The sequence below is a fragment of the Mesoplodon mirus genome (genome assembly GCF_964341445.2).
Source record: "Mesoplodon mirus genome assembly, chromosome: 2".
NCBI classification, from domain to species: Eukaryota; Metazoa; Chordata; class Mammalia; order Artiodactyla; family Ziphiidae; genus Mesoplodon; species Mesoplodon mirus.
The window spans coordinates 91021813-91042467 of NC_138977.1; the positions used below are offsets into that span (position 1 = coordinate 91021813).

Consider the following 20655-nt stretch of genomic DNA (forward strand, 5'->3'; position numbering starts at 1 on the left):
TAATCTATTCATTCCCTTTAGAACTTGAATATCACTTTTCCAAAAACTTTTGGCCTGTAATAGAAATCTTGCTTTTACTATTGTATGCAAAACTTTCCAGGAAAACAAACATTTTTTTCCTACTCATTTTACAGATAAAGGATACAAAAAAGAAACACAGTGCATGCTTTGTGTATTTCAAACCTGTTGGCTGGGCAGCATGTATGTTGGCCAGGAAAGGTGGGATTGTTGAGGGAGACAGGACCGGGAATTTTGAGATGCATTTTCTTTTTCATTACACTGTTTCTTTTGTTAACAAAAGTCGAATACCAAACGGTGATTATTTTAGATGAAAATTCTGTTGGTTTAACATTATATTACATATTTTCTTAGTAGAATTTTGAAAATACATTTGCTAATTGTCAAACAATGGATTGTATAGTGTTTCATCAACTCTTAAGTTCTGTTTCAGTGAACACTTACCAATAAAGATTTGCATTGAATTATCTTAGATGAAATATAGGTCTCACAAGAAGGACCCTTTATAAGTTCTCATGCCAGCTTTCTGATGTGTAGATACTGTTTGGAAAGACATCTATATCTGTCTGTCTATGTTGCATAATTTTTGTGTTCTTAATCCTTTTCAGTTGATTTTTTAAAAATCTGTCCTATGATACTACTGTAGTAAGATTAAAATTTAAAGCAAAATGTTTGTAATTTTAACTACCTTCATAGCATACTTAATAGTTTGATTATATTCTTTTATTTTTATGTTTTGTGAAGTTTGATAAATGTTTTTGAGGAATAAATTTTGAGAGGGCTGATTAGTATTTTCTTACTTCACATGAATTCACATTGTAGTTAGCTGAAGTGATGCATGTTGCTTGTGTATTTACTTAGGTAAAGTTATTAGGATTACAGAGTGGGTTGCTGAATTTGGTATGGTTTTTTTATCTTACACACCTAGGACAATAGTCATTCATTTAAATAGTCATGTATTTAAATGTGAAAACTAGGTCACATAGTGAAGTCCAGTAGTGCTCTAAAAAAATCTATACTGTTCTAAAGAAAATCAAGTAATAGTAGACATTAAGAACATTTAATATGCTCTACCTTCCTTAATTTCCCATTTAGTTTGGTGTCTGGGACTCTGCTAGTTTGTATTGTTTGCTGGATTCTTTTAGCTTAGTAATATAGGAAGCAGCAAGGTACCTCAGGATGGATGAGAATTACCATGAAGTGTAGCTCATTTTAGTAGACTTGTGGATGCCTAATGATTTTTGAAACATGATGGCTGCCTTATATATCTTTTTCAGTCTTCTTGGTTTTGTAAGTTTAGCATATCCTTTTATTGCATGGGTGGTTCAATAAGGTGCTTCATTCTCCATTTTAAGGCCACTTGCTGCTTTAAGATCTTTTTGTATAAACCTCTTATTCTGGTAAAACATGCACAGAAAAAGTTTAAATAAATTATTGGCAGATGTTTCATTGACAAGCAAACTCTTGAAAGCAGTTTTTTTCATTATTTTTTCTTATGCATTTAGTTAATGAATTAGATTACTTTTTCCTCTTTGGGAATAGTTTTGATGCAGTTTTTAAGATTGGATTTAGTAAACCATTCTGACTTTGTTGAAGTTATTGTGGTATAAAATGTTCCTTGAAAAAGTTATTTATTTTTAAAATTTTTCTACTTAGAAATGTCGTTTTTCTTCAAACACGAAACTGTTATAATTTGCATGACACATAAATTTTAAATTAGGATTTATGGGCACATTTGACCAATGTAAATTGAGAATGTTTATACATAGCTTATTTCTTAAAGTTTATAATGTGTGCTAATGAGTGAGAGTCACTCAAATTAGTATTTACTGACTTCTATAGAAGTAGACTTAGTGTGCCCTAGGGGTTTATATATGTGACTTGGCTATACCCCCTATCCTCCCACAAGTCAAGGGAAGTAATAACCTTTCCACACTCGTGTCAACAAGAGCAAAACAGTTCACACTAACACTTGAACCTCCCTCGTAGCTTTACTAACGTGAATATCCATCATCTTCCAAGGTCCCTTGCACTACCTGCAGTACTTCAGAGCCCATTGATAACTCCCCCTGGTAAACTGGGAACATAACAAGATCAGATGTTGAGTATCAAACTTAGTGTTAATTTCATGGAGTTTGATATTTGTGTAGGCACAAGTGTGCCTTTTTAACCGATGTCTGACTTCGTTCGTGATTACAACTAGTGGGGGAAACCTTGTTATGAAGTTGTTAGACTGGGATTTCATCAGGAAGTCTGACGTTACATTTGAATCGTTGGTCCTCTGCAAGAAAACAGAATGCTGCTTTTGACTGAATAAGCCAGGACAATGAGGCGAGGGGTTGTATTTCAAGGTTTTCTTTGGTGATGGCATAAATACATAACAGGTTATGAAATCCAATTACTATATTAAATTTCATCACTTGTTTTTTAGGTATTCCAATAACTGTACCACCTCCAGGTAAAACTTTTTTCATGTTTTCTCCATCATTGTTAATAAACATGAAATTTCAAGCTTACAGTTACAGGAGGGACAGTGTGGATGTGGTTAGAATGTGGAATAGGCTATTGGGATTTCAAGGTCCTATTTTCAGCTCTGCCTTTGCTTCATTCGAGTTTTGATTGAGATATTTAGTTTTCTTATACTTGTCTTACCCATTTCTGTAGAAGTAGAGATTCTGAGAAAATTCTTACCATATCAATTTATTAAAGAAAACAGTATAGGATTAAAAATAAAATTTTTATTAAAAATTGTTTTTTCAGACCAATGAATTTTTTATGTATGAAGTGACTGCAAGAGAAGAGAAAGATCATTTATCTGATTTTATCATGGTTTCTGATTTTTTTATTTTTACCCCGCTGGCATAACTCAGTGTTGTGAGAAAGTATGTTCTGAACCACACAGATAGATTGACAGCTGGACAGATGGTTGTTCATAGAGCAGTGATTAAATTGTTCATTGTTGTAAGGATATGATCAATAGGAGTTTATATGTGGCCCAGTGTTTTTTACTTTTTTTTTTCAGTTCTTTTTAAATTTTTTTTATTTTTTGGTAGTGTGATACGAATATGATAGCAAGTGTATTTACTGAGTTCAGTATTAAAAGTCAAGAAGTATAAAGAGAATGAGAGGTGACAGTGCTTGGAAAGGTGGGTCTAAATTCAAAATGACCTTGATAAACAGAAAATAGTGGAGTTTAGATAGCATGGGATAGTATACATATTTAGATGTGGGATAGAGAGTCACTGATTATGTATGAATATGGCTGAAAAAGACTTATTAGGAAAAGTCATAAAGGAATCATTGGTGTGTCTTTATAGGTTAAAAAGAAGTGTGATTGTAAGGCTATATAAATTAGGATTGTGACTCTAGGACTAATGTAGTAATTGCTGACTTTTACACTGCTAAGATGCTTAATAGAGGAGACCCTAAAAACTGGACACAGTGAAGATGAGCATGGTGAATTTGAAACAGCTTGAAGCAGGGCTAAAAATGGATTTAAATGGACTTCTGAGAAGGGTTAGGAGAACTGGGATTCATTTTTACCTAGAATACTAAAAAGGAAGCTTAGTGGAAGTGTTTTCAAACATGTATTTCAGTGGATTGCTTTTTGTCCTCATGCAGATCAGCATATGAATTGTAGTGAGAGAGATTCAAATTATATAATTTAATGTGCTTCCTAATAGTCAGGGTTATTAAAGCTTGGCAGGAATTGGTGTCATAAGGAATTGGTATCATAAGTTGCAGAATCTTCAAGTCTTGTTGGGATATTTTATTGCCTATCTGAATTTGAAAGTGCAGAGTAGATTAACTGTTAAGGTCCCTTGTAGCCATACCCTGTGGTATTTCATTTAGGTTTTGTGAATTATTCAGAATGCAGACCTCATGATATAAAGGTACAAATTATTTCCTTTCTAAACTAATTTAAAAACTATATTATGTGCTTTTCTTTATAAATTAGTTCTTTAGGGTTGTGCTATTTAAAACGTATTTTATGATGGATGTTCTCAGCCTTAAGTATTTATATATTTACTGGTAAGATTTTATTTATAAATTATACATTTTAAGGAAATTTCTATACATGTAAACTCTCAAAATATTTTTTGAAAGAGGTAAATGCTATTTTATTTGCTTTTCTTCTAAAATACTTAAGATATATTTGGTGGCAACACTACTACTGTTTTATATATGGAAAAGGTAAGGCATTGAGATTAACTTTCTCACACTCACAAAATGGGCTGTGTGTGGTGCTGAAAATAAGACCGGGTGTCCTGACTCCCAGTTTGTGCTCTGTGTATTAGACCAGACTGTTCATGTAAAGTTATATTCCTCCAAAAATCTGTTCATAAATTTAAGCTCCATTTTTTTCCTGTCCATTATAACATAGAGAAGCACGTTATATCCCCAGAGAAATTTAGTGACACACAGCAACCTTAACTCTTGTCATTAAGTGTACATTCTGTTAACTTTTTTTATCTTATATTGAATGTTTCAGGTTTTCCTCCTCCACCAGGCGCTCCACCTCCATCTCTTATACCAACAATAGAAAGGTAATCAGTATGGGTACTGTAAACTTTTTTATCATTGATAGGCTTCTGACAGAAGAATCATATGTATCTTGGTAATATTTTCAAAGGTTTAATTTTATAAACAATAGTACCTGCCTTTTAATTCATAAGTCTAGATCTATATTAGTTACTTTTATATAAGATGTTGGACCTATAGCCTAATAACAAAACAGGACAAAGAAAACTAAATGATAGTATTTTGAAATATCTTGCTTTGATTTACAATACTCTTATTAAAGAAACCTCTAGATTGTAAAAACTTGGCTGTAGTCAAGTTTTGTGGGATGTACAAACATGACTAGTAATCATGAATAATGCATGTCTGTTTTAGGATTAAGTAAGGATAATAACTATTTTCAGGGACCACAGTAAAGCAAAGCTGCCTTATTCCTTGCTACCCAGTGCCTTATTCCTTGCTACCCATCTTATTCCTTATTCCTTGCTACCCATCTGCCTTATTCCTTGCTACCCACAGTAAAGCAAAGCTGCCTTATTCCTTGCTACCCATCTTCCACAAAGGAAGATTGGATCCCTTCTGCGTGGCAGTAGCCTTATTTTTTATACCCTGCGTTTATGGTTTGTGTTATTTGGAATGCTGTGGTAAAGAACATTTACCTCATGGATGGCAATACCATGTTTAACCCCATAGGTTTTGGAATCACACTAACCTCGTTCAAATTTGGCTTCAGAATTTCCCAGCTTTGTGTTCTTAGGCAAGGTTCAGAACTATTCATTGAGACTCAGATTCCTCTTTTACCAAATGGGGGGTTGATAGAGTTGTGAAGATAAAAACAGCTAGTGAATATAAAGCATCAGCACCATTCTTTGCAGATAGAAATAACTAATAAATGGTAGCTATTATTATTTCCTCTTAAGTGGCAAATAAACTCTATAAAAAATACCGTATTTCTGAAAAAGTGATTTAAACTATATAAAAAGAAAAATTGTGAGAATTTTACATCAATAACATCAAACCGTGCATATGATTTTCAAACGAAATGATAAAACTCAGTGAAGTGTGACTTGTGAGACCATAGGATTTAATTTTAAGTTCTTGTTAAACATTTGTTTTCACAATCAAAATATTGATAAGTAGTATTTGTTGATTCTATCAGTAGGGCTGAATTTCTGATTTTTAATCATTAAAGTCAGTTTTTTAAGGCAAAATTTTAACTAAAGTCTGAAATACTTCGTTACCCTCGAAGTTTCTGTTACTTATTGTGAGTCAGGCTGAATTGATTGGATTACTCATGTTAGTACTAACAAGCTGTATTTTCTTTACAAGTAGGTGTTAGGTTTTGAGGTTAAATAGCCTGTGTTTTTAAGTATTAAAAAATGAAGTTACAGAATTACAGGTACCATTATATGGTGGTTAAATAAAAGTCATAATTCTGCCTTATGTTTTGCATTTGCACCAAATTAAAATTCAGAACTTCCTTGCAACACATAAAAATATATTTTTCTTCGACAGTGGACATTCCTCTGGTTATGATAGTCGTTCTGCACGTGCTTTTCCATATGGCAATGGTAAGTGTTATTTTTTAATTGCCCAGATTCAGTTTGAATCAGTAAAGTACTTAAGTACTTTTAAAACAATAGAAACATACTTCCTTGGTTTAAAGTACTATCTTACAGAGCAATTAAAAAATATTTACTACAGGAATAACTAGGTCTTACATATATTCCAGGTTACTTAACAGAATACTTTTCATTTCTTTATCAACTCTACTTTTAAAAATTAACAAATGGTGACACAACGGGGATATTTGTCCCTTGCCTTTTCCTAAAAGTATTTAGGATTTGTCACCAAATTGTCCATCTTCATTGTCCATAATCTTTTTTGTTTCTTAACTCACGGTATCTGACTAACCTCTTTCTCACCTTTCCCCCTCACTGGTTTATCTTTTCTTCTAGATCATTTGGCAGGTTCTCTTTCATGTTCACTCTTGACAACTTTATCCCTTCTAAGGCCTTCTGATACCACTTTCTGCTTAGATTTCTTGATCCATTCGTTTATTTTAAAAGAGCTGTGCATTGTACTCGGTTTTTTTTTGGTTTTTTGTTTTTTGCGGTACGTGGGCCTCTCACTGTTGTGGCCTCTCCCGTTGCGGAGCACAGGCTCCAGACGCGCAGGCTCAGCGACCATGGCTCACCGGCCCAGCTGCTCCGCGGCATGTGGGATCTTCCCGGGCCGGGGCACGAACTCGTGTCCCCTGCATCGGCAGGCGGACTCTCAACCACTGCACCACCAGGGAGGCCCCTGTACTAGGTTTTAAGGATACAGTAAACTAGACATAGGTTTGCTTGCCTTCAACAAATTATAAGCTAGTGAGGAAACAACCAAGTGACAGAAGAGGGTATCATAGGAGCATGATGGAGGGGTCTGCCACTCCACTGGAGTGGGGTGTAGATGATTTGATTTGGGGTTCAAATCATGTTCAGAAACATGGGGATGTGAGAGAGTGTGGTAGGCTTTATGAACTGAATGAAGTGTGGTGTGGTCCGAGTGTAGAGAATACAATGAACATCTAGAGATGAGATAAGAAATGGTGCGGGGTTGGGGGGGGGGGTTACAGCCATGCTGTAGAGTTTAGACCTTAGTCAGAGGGCTGTGAGGAGCCATTTAGTTTTATGCTGATTTGCATAATTGTTAGGTTTACATTTGAAAAGCGTCCATTCTGGCTACTTACTGTGAGGAAATTGGGGATTTGTAGGGTGGGAGAAAGGTGGGAAGGGCAGAGATGCCTGCTTGATTGGGAGAACAAGAAGCTGTTAGAGTAATCCAGGGGAAGAAATTTATAGCCCTGAATTCAACTGATACCATGGGGGATGGAGAAAATTAGTGGTTCCAAAGGCATTTATGGAGTAGAATTTGTAAGTCTTGGTGAGAGATCAGATCATAGTATCAGTCATATACTTTCTGTTAACCTTCTAGGTATCTGTGTCAGGGTTTTGTACTGTCCTTCAGACCCACCTTGTTCAAAGCCACATATTCCATTCATTCACATCAAAAGGTAGTCTTTCTGTTATTTGTTTCAGTGGTTATATCACATTTTTTCCCCTGGGCTCCCAGGAAGTCACACTCTGGGTTAGAATCTTGCTTCCCCCTCTCATTATTTATGTGACTTTTGTAGATCTTTAACCATTAAATGGAGAGCATAATTCTTCCTCATAAGATCAGAGAGAATACACTGAAGCATGTTAGTCCTGCCATTTAACAAACACTCAAATATTAGCTGTTATTTTTCTGATTATCCCCATCTCCAACAAGCTCCAAGTTCCTTCCCTTTTCTGCACTTGGAGGCGGTTATTTTTCACATCTGTTAATTGAAGTTTGAATATAAAGGACTCAGCACAGTGCCTATAATATGTACATACTCGATAAGCATTACTTATAAAATTAATTAAAATTTATTTTTACCTTTTTTATGGCACTTAACATTTTCTGCTTTGTCATTAAATTCCTGTGTATTTGTTGCAGTACAGATGAACTTGAGGAATAGCCCATATCAGAAAGAATAAGACTTTATTCTTGAGATTACCTGCACAGTTTCCTTGTGGAAGATTTCATTTTTAAAAAACTGGCTAATTAAGCCTTTAACTTTTTCTCAAAGTAATACATGCACATTTTTAATAAAAAAGCAAGAGTTTTCTGCTCACTCTTTACCACCCCCTCAGAGATGAGCTTTTTCCCCCCCTTTAATGAGGATGTCTTTAGTACTAACAATGATAAAGCATAGCACAAGAATTAAATAGAGGAAAGTTAGGTTTCTTTATCCCAAACAAAGCCTTGGAATGAAGATGATAAATACTACTTCCTCTTTATTGGTAATTCTGTTTTACCTTTGTTTATTTTAGAATTTTGTAGTTCATCCTCAAACACTACTAAGTAACTGTAGATGGAAACAATGATTTTTCTTGATGTGCATATTAAGATTGTGCTTATAAAGTAATACCTAGTTTAAAAGTAATCTTTGCAGGAATATTGAAGAACTGCAGAGACAAACATTTTTAATGGTTTTTAGTTCTTTTGATGGTCTGCATGGCATTTCTACATAGGCTTATCACCCTATTTCTTGATTATATAACTTTATAAATTTAGATCTGTTATCTTCCTAGTGTGATAGATGTGTATTTTACTCACTTACCATCATTACTCCTCTCCTATTCCCCTGAAGTGAAATTATATTACTCTCTTTCTTCCTCTTTTTATTTATATACCTATCCTCTGTTTCATGTACCATCAGTCTCTACTACTGTGTGTCTTTCCAAGCCTTCACCTCTTTTTCCACCTCTGCCTCCCTGCTTTGATCACCTATACTTCTAATATTCTGTCTTGTAACCAAAATTATCTGTGCCCTGGCAAATACTTTATTCTAAAAGCTAAACAATAAACCATAGTCACATTATTATGACTGTGTAAATATTCTGTACTAAAGCGATAATTATACTCAAGCCCCTCAAAGAAGAAATTTTCTATGGCAAATACATTAAAAGTATCATTTTTTTAAACACTTCATCAACTGTGCAAAGTCATACCACATTTTAATTGGGTTCATATTTGAACCATGAGTTTCTCTACCTCAAGTATACAAAGATATTCTTTAATACATTTTTCCCCAAAAAAAGTTTTCAAATTTCTTTTTCCTGTGTAAGTTCTTAAGCCATCTGGAATTAATTTTTGCCTACGTTATAAAGTAAATATGTAATTGTCCCAGTGTTACTTGTTATCCTTCCTGAGGGATCTACAATGTCATCTCTCCATTAATGTATCAAGTTTCCCTGCATGCATGGATCTGTTTCTTACCTTTCTAGACTATTCATTTGGTTAATTTAACTGTCCCTGTGCTAATAATGCCACACTACCTTAATTTTGAGTTCTATAGTAAATCTGATATCTGGTTCGGCAAAGTCTATCTACCTTATTCTGCTTCAGAAGTATTTTGGGGCCATTGCTCTTACATATCTATTTTAGAATCAACTTTGCAAGTTCCATGAAAAACTCTGTTGATTTTTATTAATAATTAACGCTTATATTATGCGTACAAGTATGACAAACACTGTTAATTCATGTAATCCTGACACTTATAAAGCAGGCATACTGTTATGATCCTCATTTTATGGACTAAGGAATTTAAGAACAGCCAGATTAAGGCCATTTTCCCAATGTCACACAATAAGTGGCAGAGGCAGGCTTTAAACCTTATAGCCTTGCTCCAGAGTCCTTTCTCTTACTATACCATGTTATTTGTTACATTGATGCTCTAGAACAGTTTGTAGGAATTCATACCTTACAACATTGAGTTAATGTATAAAGAAGTACTCTCCATTTAGGGAGGTGTTCTTTAATGTGTTTCAGCTGAGTGCCGTAATTGTCTCCATACACTTCTTGCACATCTTGGGTTAGATTTAGTCATAGGTGCCTATTTTTTGTTCTTATAAATGGTGTATTCATTTAAGCTCCATGTACTGTTTGTATTTGCTTGTATTTAGAAATATAATTGGTTTTTGTTTTATTTATATGTATATATATTGATCAATATATATGTTGATCTTGTAGCCTGTTACCTGTTGAACTCTCACTATAATTTGTTTGTGAATTCTCTTCAGGCAGTATCATCTGCAATTCCTTCCATTTCAGATTCTTATTCCTCACCTCCCCCCACCCCCAACCCCCTTTTTTTGGTCTTATTGTTCTGGCTAGGATCTCCATATAATATTGAAGTACTGAAAGTGGAGTTCTTGTCTGGGGACACCCCCCCCTTTTTTTTTAAAGGAAATGCTTTTATATTTATACTACTAGGTTTTTACTCTTAGGGTTTTGATAAAACCCTATGTCAGTATAAGGAAAATCTCTTCTTGTTTTCCAAGGGCTTTTAAACTGTGAACAGATATTGAGCTTTATCAGATGCTTTCTGAGTTGATCATATTGTTTTCCTTCTCTGTTAATGTGGCAGATTTCTAAATTTTTCTAATATTGAGCTACCTTTTATTTGCTAAGGTAAACCTAACTTGGTCATGATTGATTACCTTTTTATTTTTTAAAAATAAACACTGACTTATTTAGGATTTTGACAACTAAGTTCATATGTAAGATTGTTCTGTGATTCTCCTTTATTTGTACTGTCCTTAACTGGTTTTAGTATTAAGGTTATACAAGCCACATGGGATAAGTTAGGCAATAATCTTTTTTTCCTATTCTCTGGAAGTTTGTATATTATTAGAGTGATCTGTCGTAAAAGTCACCTGTAAAAGCCATATGGTCTTGTGGGTAGGTTTTAAGTTACAGATTTAATGTCTTTAATAATTATGGTACTAGTCAAGATTTCTTTTCACTCTTGAGTTACTTAATGTGTTTGTCTGAAGTATATAATGTTCTCTGTATTGTTTAATCTCTGCAACATCTGTAGTTGTAGTCCCTTATTTGTTCTGATAATTTTTATGAGGTCTGTTTTTTCTTAATCTTGTCAGAAGATTATCATGTTTTATTCATCTAGTCTTTAAAAACCAACTTCTGGCTTTGTTTATTGTATGGTAGTTTTCTGTTTACTTGATTTCTACTTTTATCTTTATTATCTCCCTTCTGTTAGATTATTCTATTTTTTCCTAGGTTCATAAGTTGAAAGCTTAATTCATTCACTCGCCATCTTTTCTAATCTAGTGTTTTTTAAGATTAATTTCCCTCCAGAACAGTTTTCATTTCTAGACTTTTGATATATTGTGTTTTTGTTTATGTTCGGTTTTTAAACTATTTTAAATTTATGACTTTTTTGACCCCTGAGATATCAGAAGTGTGTTTTAAATTTGATATATATGGAGATTATTTTCCCATAATTTAAAATTTTTACTTCTAATTTAAATTGTATGGTGGTCAGAGAACATGGTGTCTATTATACTTATCCTTCGAAAGTACATAGTATATTTTTATAAATGTTTCATATGGGTGAGAAGAATGAGTATTCTTTACCTGCCCTGGGCAGTATTCTATGTTAGGTCCATTAAATCAACTTTGTTAGCAGTATTTTGCTTGGTCCTCATATATCTATAGTGATTTTTTTGTTTGCTTAAAGTGTCAGTAATTGAAAAAGTATGTTAATCTCCCATGATCATGGTGGATTTTTCTATTTCTACCTGTATTATTTCTATTAGTTTTTACTCTATAAAAAGTAAGGCAATGGTGTTAGATATTTGGAAGTTTAATTTGTTCTGTCTTCTTGGTCAGTTGCATTCTCCACCTTCAAGTAGTCTTCCTTTCTTTCCCGAGTAATCCTTTTTGTATGAGTGTGCTTTAATACAGCTACTCATATGGAAATTGGGGGATATTAGTATTTTATTTTATTACTATTTTATTAGTATTTTCCTTTTTTCCCCCCCATTCTTTTACTTTCAACCATTCTGTGTGTTTTTATGTCTCTTATCTTCAGCATTCATTTTTTTTATTTATATAGTTAGTTTATTAATTCTTTTTTATTAGTTTCTGCTTTATAACAAAGTGAATCAGTCAAACATACACATCTGTTCCCACATCCCTTCCCTCATGCATCTCCCTCCCTCCCACCCCCCCATCCCACCCCTCCAGGCGGTCACAAAGCACCGAGCTGATCTCCCTGTGCTATGCGGCCGCTTCCCACTATCTATCTACCTTACGTTTGGTAGTGTATATATGTCCATGCCTCTCTTTCGCTTTGTCACAGCTTACCCTTCCCCCCCCCATATCCTCAAGTCCATTCTCAAGTAGGTCTGTGTCTTTATTCCTGTTTTACCCCTAGGTTCTTCATGACATTTTTTTTTAATTCCATATATATGTGTTTGCATACGGTATTTGTCTTTCTCTTTCTGACTTACTTCACTCTGTATGACAGACTCTAGGTCTATCCACCTCATTACAAATAGCTCAGTTTCGTTTCTTTTTATGGCTGAGTAATATTCCATTGTATATATGTGCCACATCTTCTTTATCCATTCATCCGATGATGGACACTTAGGTTGTTTCCATCTCCGGGCTATTGTGAATAGAGCTGCAATGAACATTTTGGTACATGTCTCTTTTTGAATTATGGTTTTCTCAGGGTATATGCCTAGTAGTGGGATTGCTGGGTCATATGGTAGTTCTATTTGTAGTTTTTTAAGGAACCTCCATACTGTTCTCCATAGTGGCTGTACCAATTCACATTCCCACCAGCAGTGCAAGAGTGTTCCCTTTTCTCCACACCCTCTCCAGCATTTATTGTTTATAGATTTCTTGATGATGGCCATTCTGGCTGGTGTGAGATGATATCTCATTGTAGTTTTGATTTGCATTTCTCTAATGATTAATGATGTTAAGCGTTCTTTCATGTGTTTGTTGGCAGTCTGTATATCTTCTTTGGAGAAATGCCTATTTAAGTCTTCTGCCCATTTTTGGATTGGGTTGTTTGTGTCTTCAGCATTTAGGTAGAATTTTTAAAAGTACAAATCAATAATCTCTGTCACTTAACTGATTAATTAATTCAATGCCTTTTGTATTATTGTGATTTTTGAGCTATTCACACTTGTCTCCCATATCCCCGTTCTTTCTAATTCTGTTTTGAATTGACTGAATTTTTCAGGTGAATTTTAAAAAATTCTATTTTTCCCTACATTGTTTTGAAATAATATACTTATTTCTGTTTTTTAGTGGTAACTCTTGAAATGTAATATGCATATATCTGGTAGAAATTTTTTTTGGTGAACTCTGTTGTTTATAACTTGCACTTATTTTTGTTTATGAATGCCTTTGTTTTAGTCTTATTCTTGAAATACAATTTTGAGTACATATTTCTAGGTTGATTGTTACATTCTTTGAGCACTTTGAAGATGTCCTTATGTATTCTGGTTTACATTTTTGATATATTGGGAAGTTTGTGGTGTATCTAATTCTCGTTTGCTGTTCACCTTGCAAAATGAAGTCTTTATATGTTAGATCTTTAAGGTTTGTTTTTGGGTATTTACCCAGACTGTGGGTATTCACCATATGTTATTTCTCTATTCTATGTATAAAATAATTTTCTTTTTAATCTAGTGAAGCATTTTTGTGGGATATTTACTTTTTTTGGTCTTTTTTGTTTTTTAAGTACCATAACTTTTGTTTTTAATTATTATTTTCTTTTCTCTGTAGTTGCCTTTCCCCACCTTCCTGGTTCTGCTCCTTCATGGCCTAGTCTTGTGGACACCAGTAAGCAATGGGACTATTACTCAAGAAGAGAGAAAGACCGAGATAGAGACAGAGACAGAGACCGAGAACGAGATCGTGATCGAGACAGAGAAAGAGAACGCACCAGAGAGAGAGAGAGGGAACGTGATCATAGTCCCACGCCGAGTGTTTTCAACAGGTATGTTCAGCGTGCAGTAATTTGTACACCTGTATTTTATATGCACTTTAGAATTTATATTCAGTGCCAGGATGGAAAATCTACTACAATTGGGAAAGGATTGCTTGAAGAGTAGTTAGGATAGCCGTTTTAAAAGCATCAAGGCTGTTTATTCATAAGGATTTCCCACTATCTAAAGCAGCAGTCTTCAAATTTGTTTGTTCATTTCTTCCTTAAAACAATTTTGAAAACGTCATACCCCCTCACATATTTTTATCTTGCCATCAAAAATTTTTCACCTTAAGTATAAATAGTTGGCTATATAGATATAATTTCCAGTCTGTTATAAATCTCACAATTTTAAAATAAAGTTATCATTATTCTATTATCCAATGGATTAAGAATACTAAAGTGATTTGCTAAACATCATTATCCATTTTTAAAAAATGTATAAACAAGCTCTGTAACAGTTGGAAATTCTGTGTTTCTTTTTGTGCTTGAATTCTTACTTCTGAGCCGCGTCCCCCGAAGAATTTTATTCTAATTCAAAATATTTTTTTTCTTGAAAAAGTTCTTTTAATCCATCCTGTCAGTATTCCCTGCAACATACCTATGTAAGTTAAAATGTATTAAAAAATTAATGACCATAAGATTAAGTATTTAAAATTTTTTTGATTTTATTTTATATATTATATTTATATATATAAATATAATACAAATTCTGAAAATACTTTAACAGAACTACATTCTTTAATGTGATGGAAGAGCTTCTTCCCATCCCTAAATAATATTTGTATCCATGAATGAATGTTACTACTGTTAGGGGAAAAAAGGCTTTGCCATTAATTATATTTCTTTTTTTTTAATATATAGATGTAAGCATTGAGAAACCTTGTTCACATAAAATATGTAAATAAGAATTGATGGAATTTTGTTGCGGCTCTGTCACTCAATTATTTGAGCACTTTAAGATTTAGTGATATGTCAAAATTACACAGCTAACCTGTCATCAAAAGTTATTTTTAAGAATCTATTAGCTCATGGCTCAGTTTTCTTAAAAGCAGATAATTGGAAACCACCTGATTGTTACTCGGTGAAATTGTTTTCTACGGCTGCTGCAATAAAAGTACCATAAACTGGTTAGCCTAGAACAACAGAAATTTACTCTCACAGGTCTGGAGGCTAGAGGTCTGATATCACGGTGGCAGCAGGTTTAGTTCCTTTCTGTAGGCTTTGAGAGAATTTGTTCCCTGCCTCTCTTGTAACTTCTGGTGGTTGTTAGCAATCCTTGGTATCCCTTGGTTTGTAGATGATGCTTCACTCCAATCTGTGTCTGTCTTCACACAGCATTCTCCTCTCTGTGTCTGTGTACAAATTTCCCTATTTTTATAAGGATAACAGTCTTTGGATTAGGGTGCAACCAAATCCAGTCTGACCTCATCTTACCTTGATGATTACATCTGCAAAGACCCTGCTTCCAAAGTCTTTAGTTTTCTCAGTTTCTTGGAAGAACAACAAAAGGGCTTTACCAAGACTTATCGGAAGACTACCAATTATACTTAATACTCTTTATTTTAGAGGTACCCTGTTCAACTTAATATGCTTAGAAAGGGTTAGAAAAATGGAAATATATCTTTTCCAAAATGTCTTTAAAAAATGAAACACCTTTATGTGTATTTGATATTTATTTTCATGCAAACCCCCATTCCATTTATGGAAAATAGTTACCAAATAACTTAATTGGTAAAAGACAGCTCCTATTGTCAAGCCAGCCAGCCACATCACACCCAATTTCTATGGGAAAAAAGTCTGACTTCATTTTTCTGTCCAGTTAAATGAGTTAATCCATATTTCCTATCTAAATCTAAGATAAAATAGTCACAGAACTCAAAATAAGGTGCTGCCCCCCCAGCACTTTGTTTTGCTTTCCTTCAGAAGGAATTTTTGGTTTTGTTTTTTTACTAGTTCAGGGAAAATTCTTATGACTCCACCACACTACTCTACACGATATCTGACGTTAGAACATCCCAGGACACAGGCCAAAATATTCCATTTCTTCATACTTTGTAGCAGACAGATGTATAAGAGAGAAAGGCCTAAAGCCCTATAGAAGCTTTATGGTTCTTTGAATAAAATAGGTCTTACTGACACTAATATTTTAAATTAGATCTTCTTGATGCCATGATGGTTTTTATACCCTGAGCCAATAATGTACTATAGTAAAATTGGTGAAAAGAATGCCTTTCTTTTGTAAAAGGCCAGGAACGTGATGGAGGAGAGGTTAGCCAGAGAAGTGGCATATGTGTTACCTGCAGGTGTATCATTAGGCAGTTCATGTTTAGGAAAGAATAAATATGGAAGTTGGGGACCTGGAAATAGATTCCCTAAAACTTTCTGTGCCATTGGAAAGAATTCATTTATTGCTAGCATAAAGAATAAAGTCAGAATTCTTTTTATGATCCATAAGTCACAAATTCAGTGCACCTTTCTATATTTTAACCCTGGTTCTCTCCCAAGGCAATATATTGCATGCTCTAGCTACACTGAACTAGGTAGTTGCTCTTCTGGAAAGCCTCATAGTTTAACACTTCCCTTCTTCATGTTATTCCTATCCTCTCTGCCTCACAAACTTTTACTGATTCTTCAAGGTTCAGCTCATATTTGTCTTCTGTGAGCAACTCTGAACCTGAAAGAAAGAATTAATTATTCCTTCACATGCTCCCTAAGCATTTTGTGTATTTTCTTTAAAGCATGTCTTTCTCTTTCAGGGTGTTGACTATCATTTTTCATCTCTGTATCCTCAGCACTTTGTACAGTAATGCCTGGAACATAATGAATGTGTCAGTGAATAAAATGACTTAACACGTATCGGGGAGGAGGGTGAATACAATAGAGAAAAAACAATCTTGAAAACTGTCGGTGAAACTGTATTAGCTAGATAGGTTTTGAAATGGATAAAAATTAACCTTTATATCAAAGCATTAATTTGGGCATCTTTCTAATTAACATATCCATTTAGGTACCTCCACAATGTAGAATGAAATAAGCTAAAGATAACTTTTTTTTGTTATCAGCTATTTTTATGGATAAGATAAATGTAAGGTACACAGTTTTCTGATTTTGCTGGATGAGATGAAGTAATATATCAGTTCAAGATGTGAGCATATGCTTGATTCAGACAGCATTTGTTTTGTTAGATGTGATCATGTAATCATACTTCTTAATCCAGAAAGGTCCTTAGGGGTTATCCAGTCTAAATTTTGATTTGTCAGATGAGGAAATGGAAGCATAGAGAAATTAAAGCAACAGTAGAGCCATACTATCTACTGGAAATATGGTTGAGATATTACTTAAAATCCTTTCTAGTCTTGAAATTAGGTAGTTTAAAAATTCTATTATTTTTCATTTGTTTTTATTACTCTTTCTGTACTTGATTTTTTTTTTTCTTTCGGGGGTGGTGGGGAGCAAGATTCATTCTTTCATTCATGTAACTGACATTTTTTAAAACATCTTTATTGGAGTATAATTGCTTTACAATGGTGTGTTAGTTTCTGCTGTATAACAGAGTGAATCAGCTATACATATACATATATCCCCATATCTCTTTCCTCTTGCATCTCCCTCCCACCCTCCCTATCCCACTGCTCTAGGTGGACACAAAGCACCGAGTTGATCTCCCTGTGCCATGTGGCTGCTTCCCACTATGTAGCTGTTTTACATTTGGTAGTGTGTATGTGTCCATGCCACTCTCTCACGTAACTGACATTTTTTGAGTCCCTGTTATGTACCAGGCACAGAGTTGTTTGCTGAGGATACAGAATTACTCATACACTGTCGTTATAGATTTAACCATATAATATTGTCACGATATCTAGGACTGGTTAGAAGTTTAAAACTTTATGTAAAAAAAAAGTGCAAGAAGAAACTCCATAGGATTTATTAATCTTTTTCCTTCCTGTAGCTCCTAATAATATGACTTACACACTGTAGGCACCTGGTAACATTTTATTGACTAAATAAGTAAAGGTATGGTATATACATACGTGTTTGTGTGTGTGTGTGTTGAAGTGTATGTTTTGAGTTTGTGTGGTGGGACATGTGCTGTTAATAACTTCAGTCACATAAGTGCATGAATTCTGTTAAATTCAAGGGCATTACTTTCTGGGAAGTTGAATTGTTTCTAATATAGTTAAAATTAATATATTTGAGATAGTACTGTTATCTCTGGAATGTACATGTTCACAAGGTAAGGAGCTTAATGCAAAACTTCACAGGAAAGCACTCTGAAATGAATTGCTTTGCTAGAGCTTGTAACTTTTCTTTGCATAAATAATACAGTGTTTATAAAATTTTGTCCATTTCAAACACACTCATGCACAAATGCTACTTAATTTTTATTGAAGCTAAAAGTGTTAATGGTTAAATCATATTTGATTTTCATGTTGCTAGCTGTAGGGCATCAGGAGTAATGTTTACTTAAATCTGACTAAAAGTTCAAGGCCAGAGAAGGAAAAAAAGGTGGAAGAATTTTGTGTTGTTCTGAATTATCCCAGGAATAAAATGTTCTCTGGAAAATCCAAATGAAGTATAAGTAAAGGCCATTTTTTTCTCAAGACTGAGATTTCAGCAATATGGCATGTAGTATGTGTTGTTACAAATAACAGAGTCATTGTTTTGAAAATTACAGACCAGTTTCAACATCTGTTTTTTAGGCCGCTTAATTGTGGGCCAGAGAGAAGGCTGGTCATTCTAGGGTGTTTGAAATGAGCTCTAATGATTTCCAGGCTCAGAGAAACCTTTGTGCTGCAGCTGCTTATCAGAGAAGGGGTCTTTATATTTTGTGTACGAGACCAAATCTTCCACCATCTGTAGGAAGGGTCCCATCAGATGGCTGCCTTCAGAATCTTAAAGGCCTCAAAGCTAACAAGAATTGGTGTTAGGGTGAGAGGGAAAAAAGAGGGTTACAAAGGACAAATTATGAGATAATTTACCTTAGTTATTTTTAGGTAAATCCAGTTGGAATCATTACAAAGAAGCTCATTTTTTAAAAAGAGGATAATATTAATGCTAATATTCATTTGTCATGGTAGGTGTGAGTTTATTCTCCTTTAGAAACTTTATTAGAAACAGTCACCTTTACAAAAAGCGTTCTGCTTCTGAAAATTTTAACATTAAATTTAATGAAGATGGTGAGCCTGCCTGTTAGTGGCCATTTGAGGGCCTGCTCTTGTTCCAAACACTTTATAAATGTTATTGCCAGTTCTACAACAACCCTGAAAAAGACTGTTGCCAGTTTTACAGATGAGAAAACTGAGTGTTCACAGAGGTTAAGTAACTTACCCTGGGTCATACATTTAGTAAATACCAGAGTCAGGACATGTTCCTGGGCCTGTTCTGCACGGACTCTTCCTGCTACTCCACACTGCCTGTCGTGGTGCATTGCCTTTCTGATGACACACTTCCACCTTCCCAGTACCAAGTACACATTTATGATCAGAAAAAAAATCGTGTTTGTGTATATGTGTCCATATGTGTGTGTGTGTGTGTGTGTGTATATATATATATCATCCATATATATGCATATATGAATACTTTTTAAAATAACATTAAAAATGTATCACAGGCAATAATAACTTGGTCAGCAATATGACTTGGCTTTAGGTGTTGCACTCCTGAATTATCACTTTTGCTAAGAGACCACAGTTAGGCTTTGTTTTTATATGGCTTATACTTCCACCTGATTCTGTCTCCTGTTATTCTCTCTCAGATTCCTTAACATCTTGAGGCTATGTACAAATTCTAATTTAATAATTTGTATTAAACATACATTTCTAGAAACCAAAGCTCTTTAGCACACAGTGTTCTAAAAGATATTTTTATTCATTCTAAGAGAGTTTACTGACATTAGGGTGTAGAAAATGTTGACTTCTATGCTGAACAAAAAGAAAAAATAGACTTGAAGGATTAAGAGAAAAACAGAAGTATGTCTCCATTTTCACGAAAGGACATGGAGAGACAGGTCTAAGGAGGTAAAGATGACTACCGTCTGTCCCAGTTTCACTAGTCCATTCTCTCCAAAATCAGAAAATGGAGGCAGAGCTTAATATGGATTTGAAGTTGTTCCCATGGTCCCCTCCCCTCCAGCTTCCTCCTCCCCCCTCCACCCCCAACCCCACCTTCCTCACCACACAGATAGTGTTAAGTTATTGGGATGTCAGAATTCAAGTATGTCCATAGGCAATTTTCTGCCTGCATTTTGTGTGGTTATTGTGGAAGTTGCTTTTTTTTTTTTCAGTCTTTTGTATAATACTTTATTATCAGCGCCACTTTTCGAACAGGATTTGCTCACTTCGTGTTTCTTTGTCACATTTTGGTAATTCTCACAATATTTCAAACCCTCCACCAGTAAAACGTTATGACTTGCTGAAGACGCAGGTGATGGTTAGCATGTTTTAGCAATAAAGTATTCTTAATTAAGCATGTACATTGATTTTTTTTAGACATAATGCTATTGCACACTTAACAGACTACAGTATAGTGTAAACTTTTATATGCATTGTGAAATCGAAAATTCGTGGGCTTGCTTTATTGTGATATTTACTTTATTGTATTGGTCTGAAACTGAACCTACGGTTCATATCATTGAGGTATGCCTGTATTCATAAATTTGCACATCTACTAAGAATGCCAATATATGACAGTTTACAATTGCCTGCTTTCTAATTTTCACTGGAAAATGGAAG

At 34.3% G+C, this 20655-nt stretch overlaps 1 protein-coding gene across 15 annotated transcripts in view; it reads left to right on the forward strand.

The window, feature by feature from the left end:
• FIP1L1 (factor interacting with PAPOLA and CPSF1) overlaps positions 1-20655 on the forward strand; it is a 70036-nt gene that overhangs the window by 46480 nt on the left and 2901 nt on the right. For 7 of the 15 annotated variants that reach the window (XM_082630728.1, XM_082630735.1, XM_082630738.1 and 4 more), the window contains 4 exons: positions 2450-2476; positions 4511-4565; positions 6055-6110; positions 13720-13933. In XM_082630728.1, the coding sequence (XP_082486854.1) occupies positions 2450-2476; positions 4511-4565; positions 6055-6110; positions 13720-13933 (352 nt within the window). The remainder of the gene's footprint in view (positions 1-2449; positions 2477-4510; positions 4566-6054; positions 6111-13719; positions 13934-20655) is intronic. The other 8 variants (XM_082630736.1, XM_082630734.1, XM_082630737.1 and 5 more) reach the window with 2 other exon arrangements.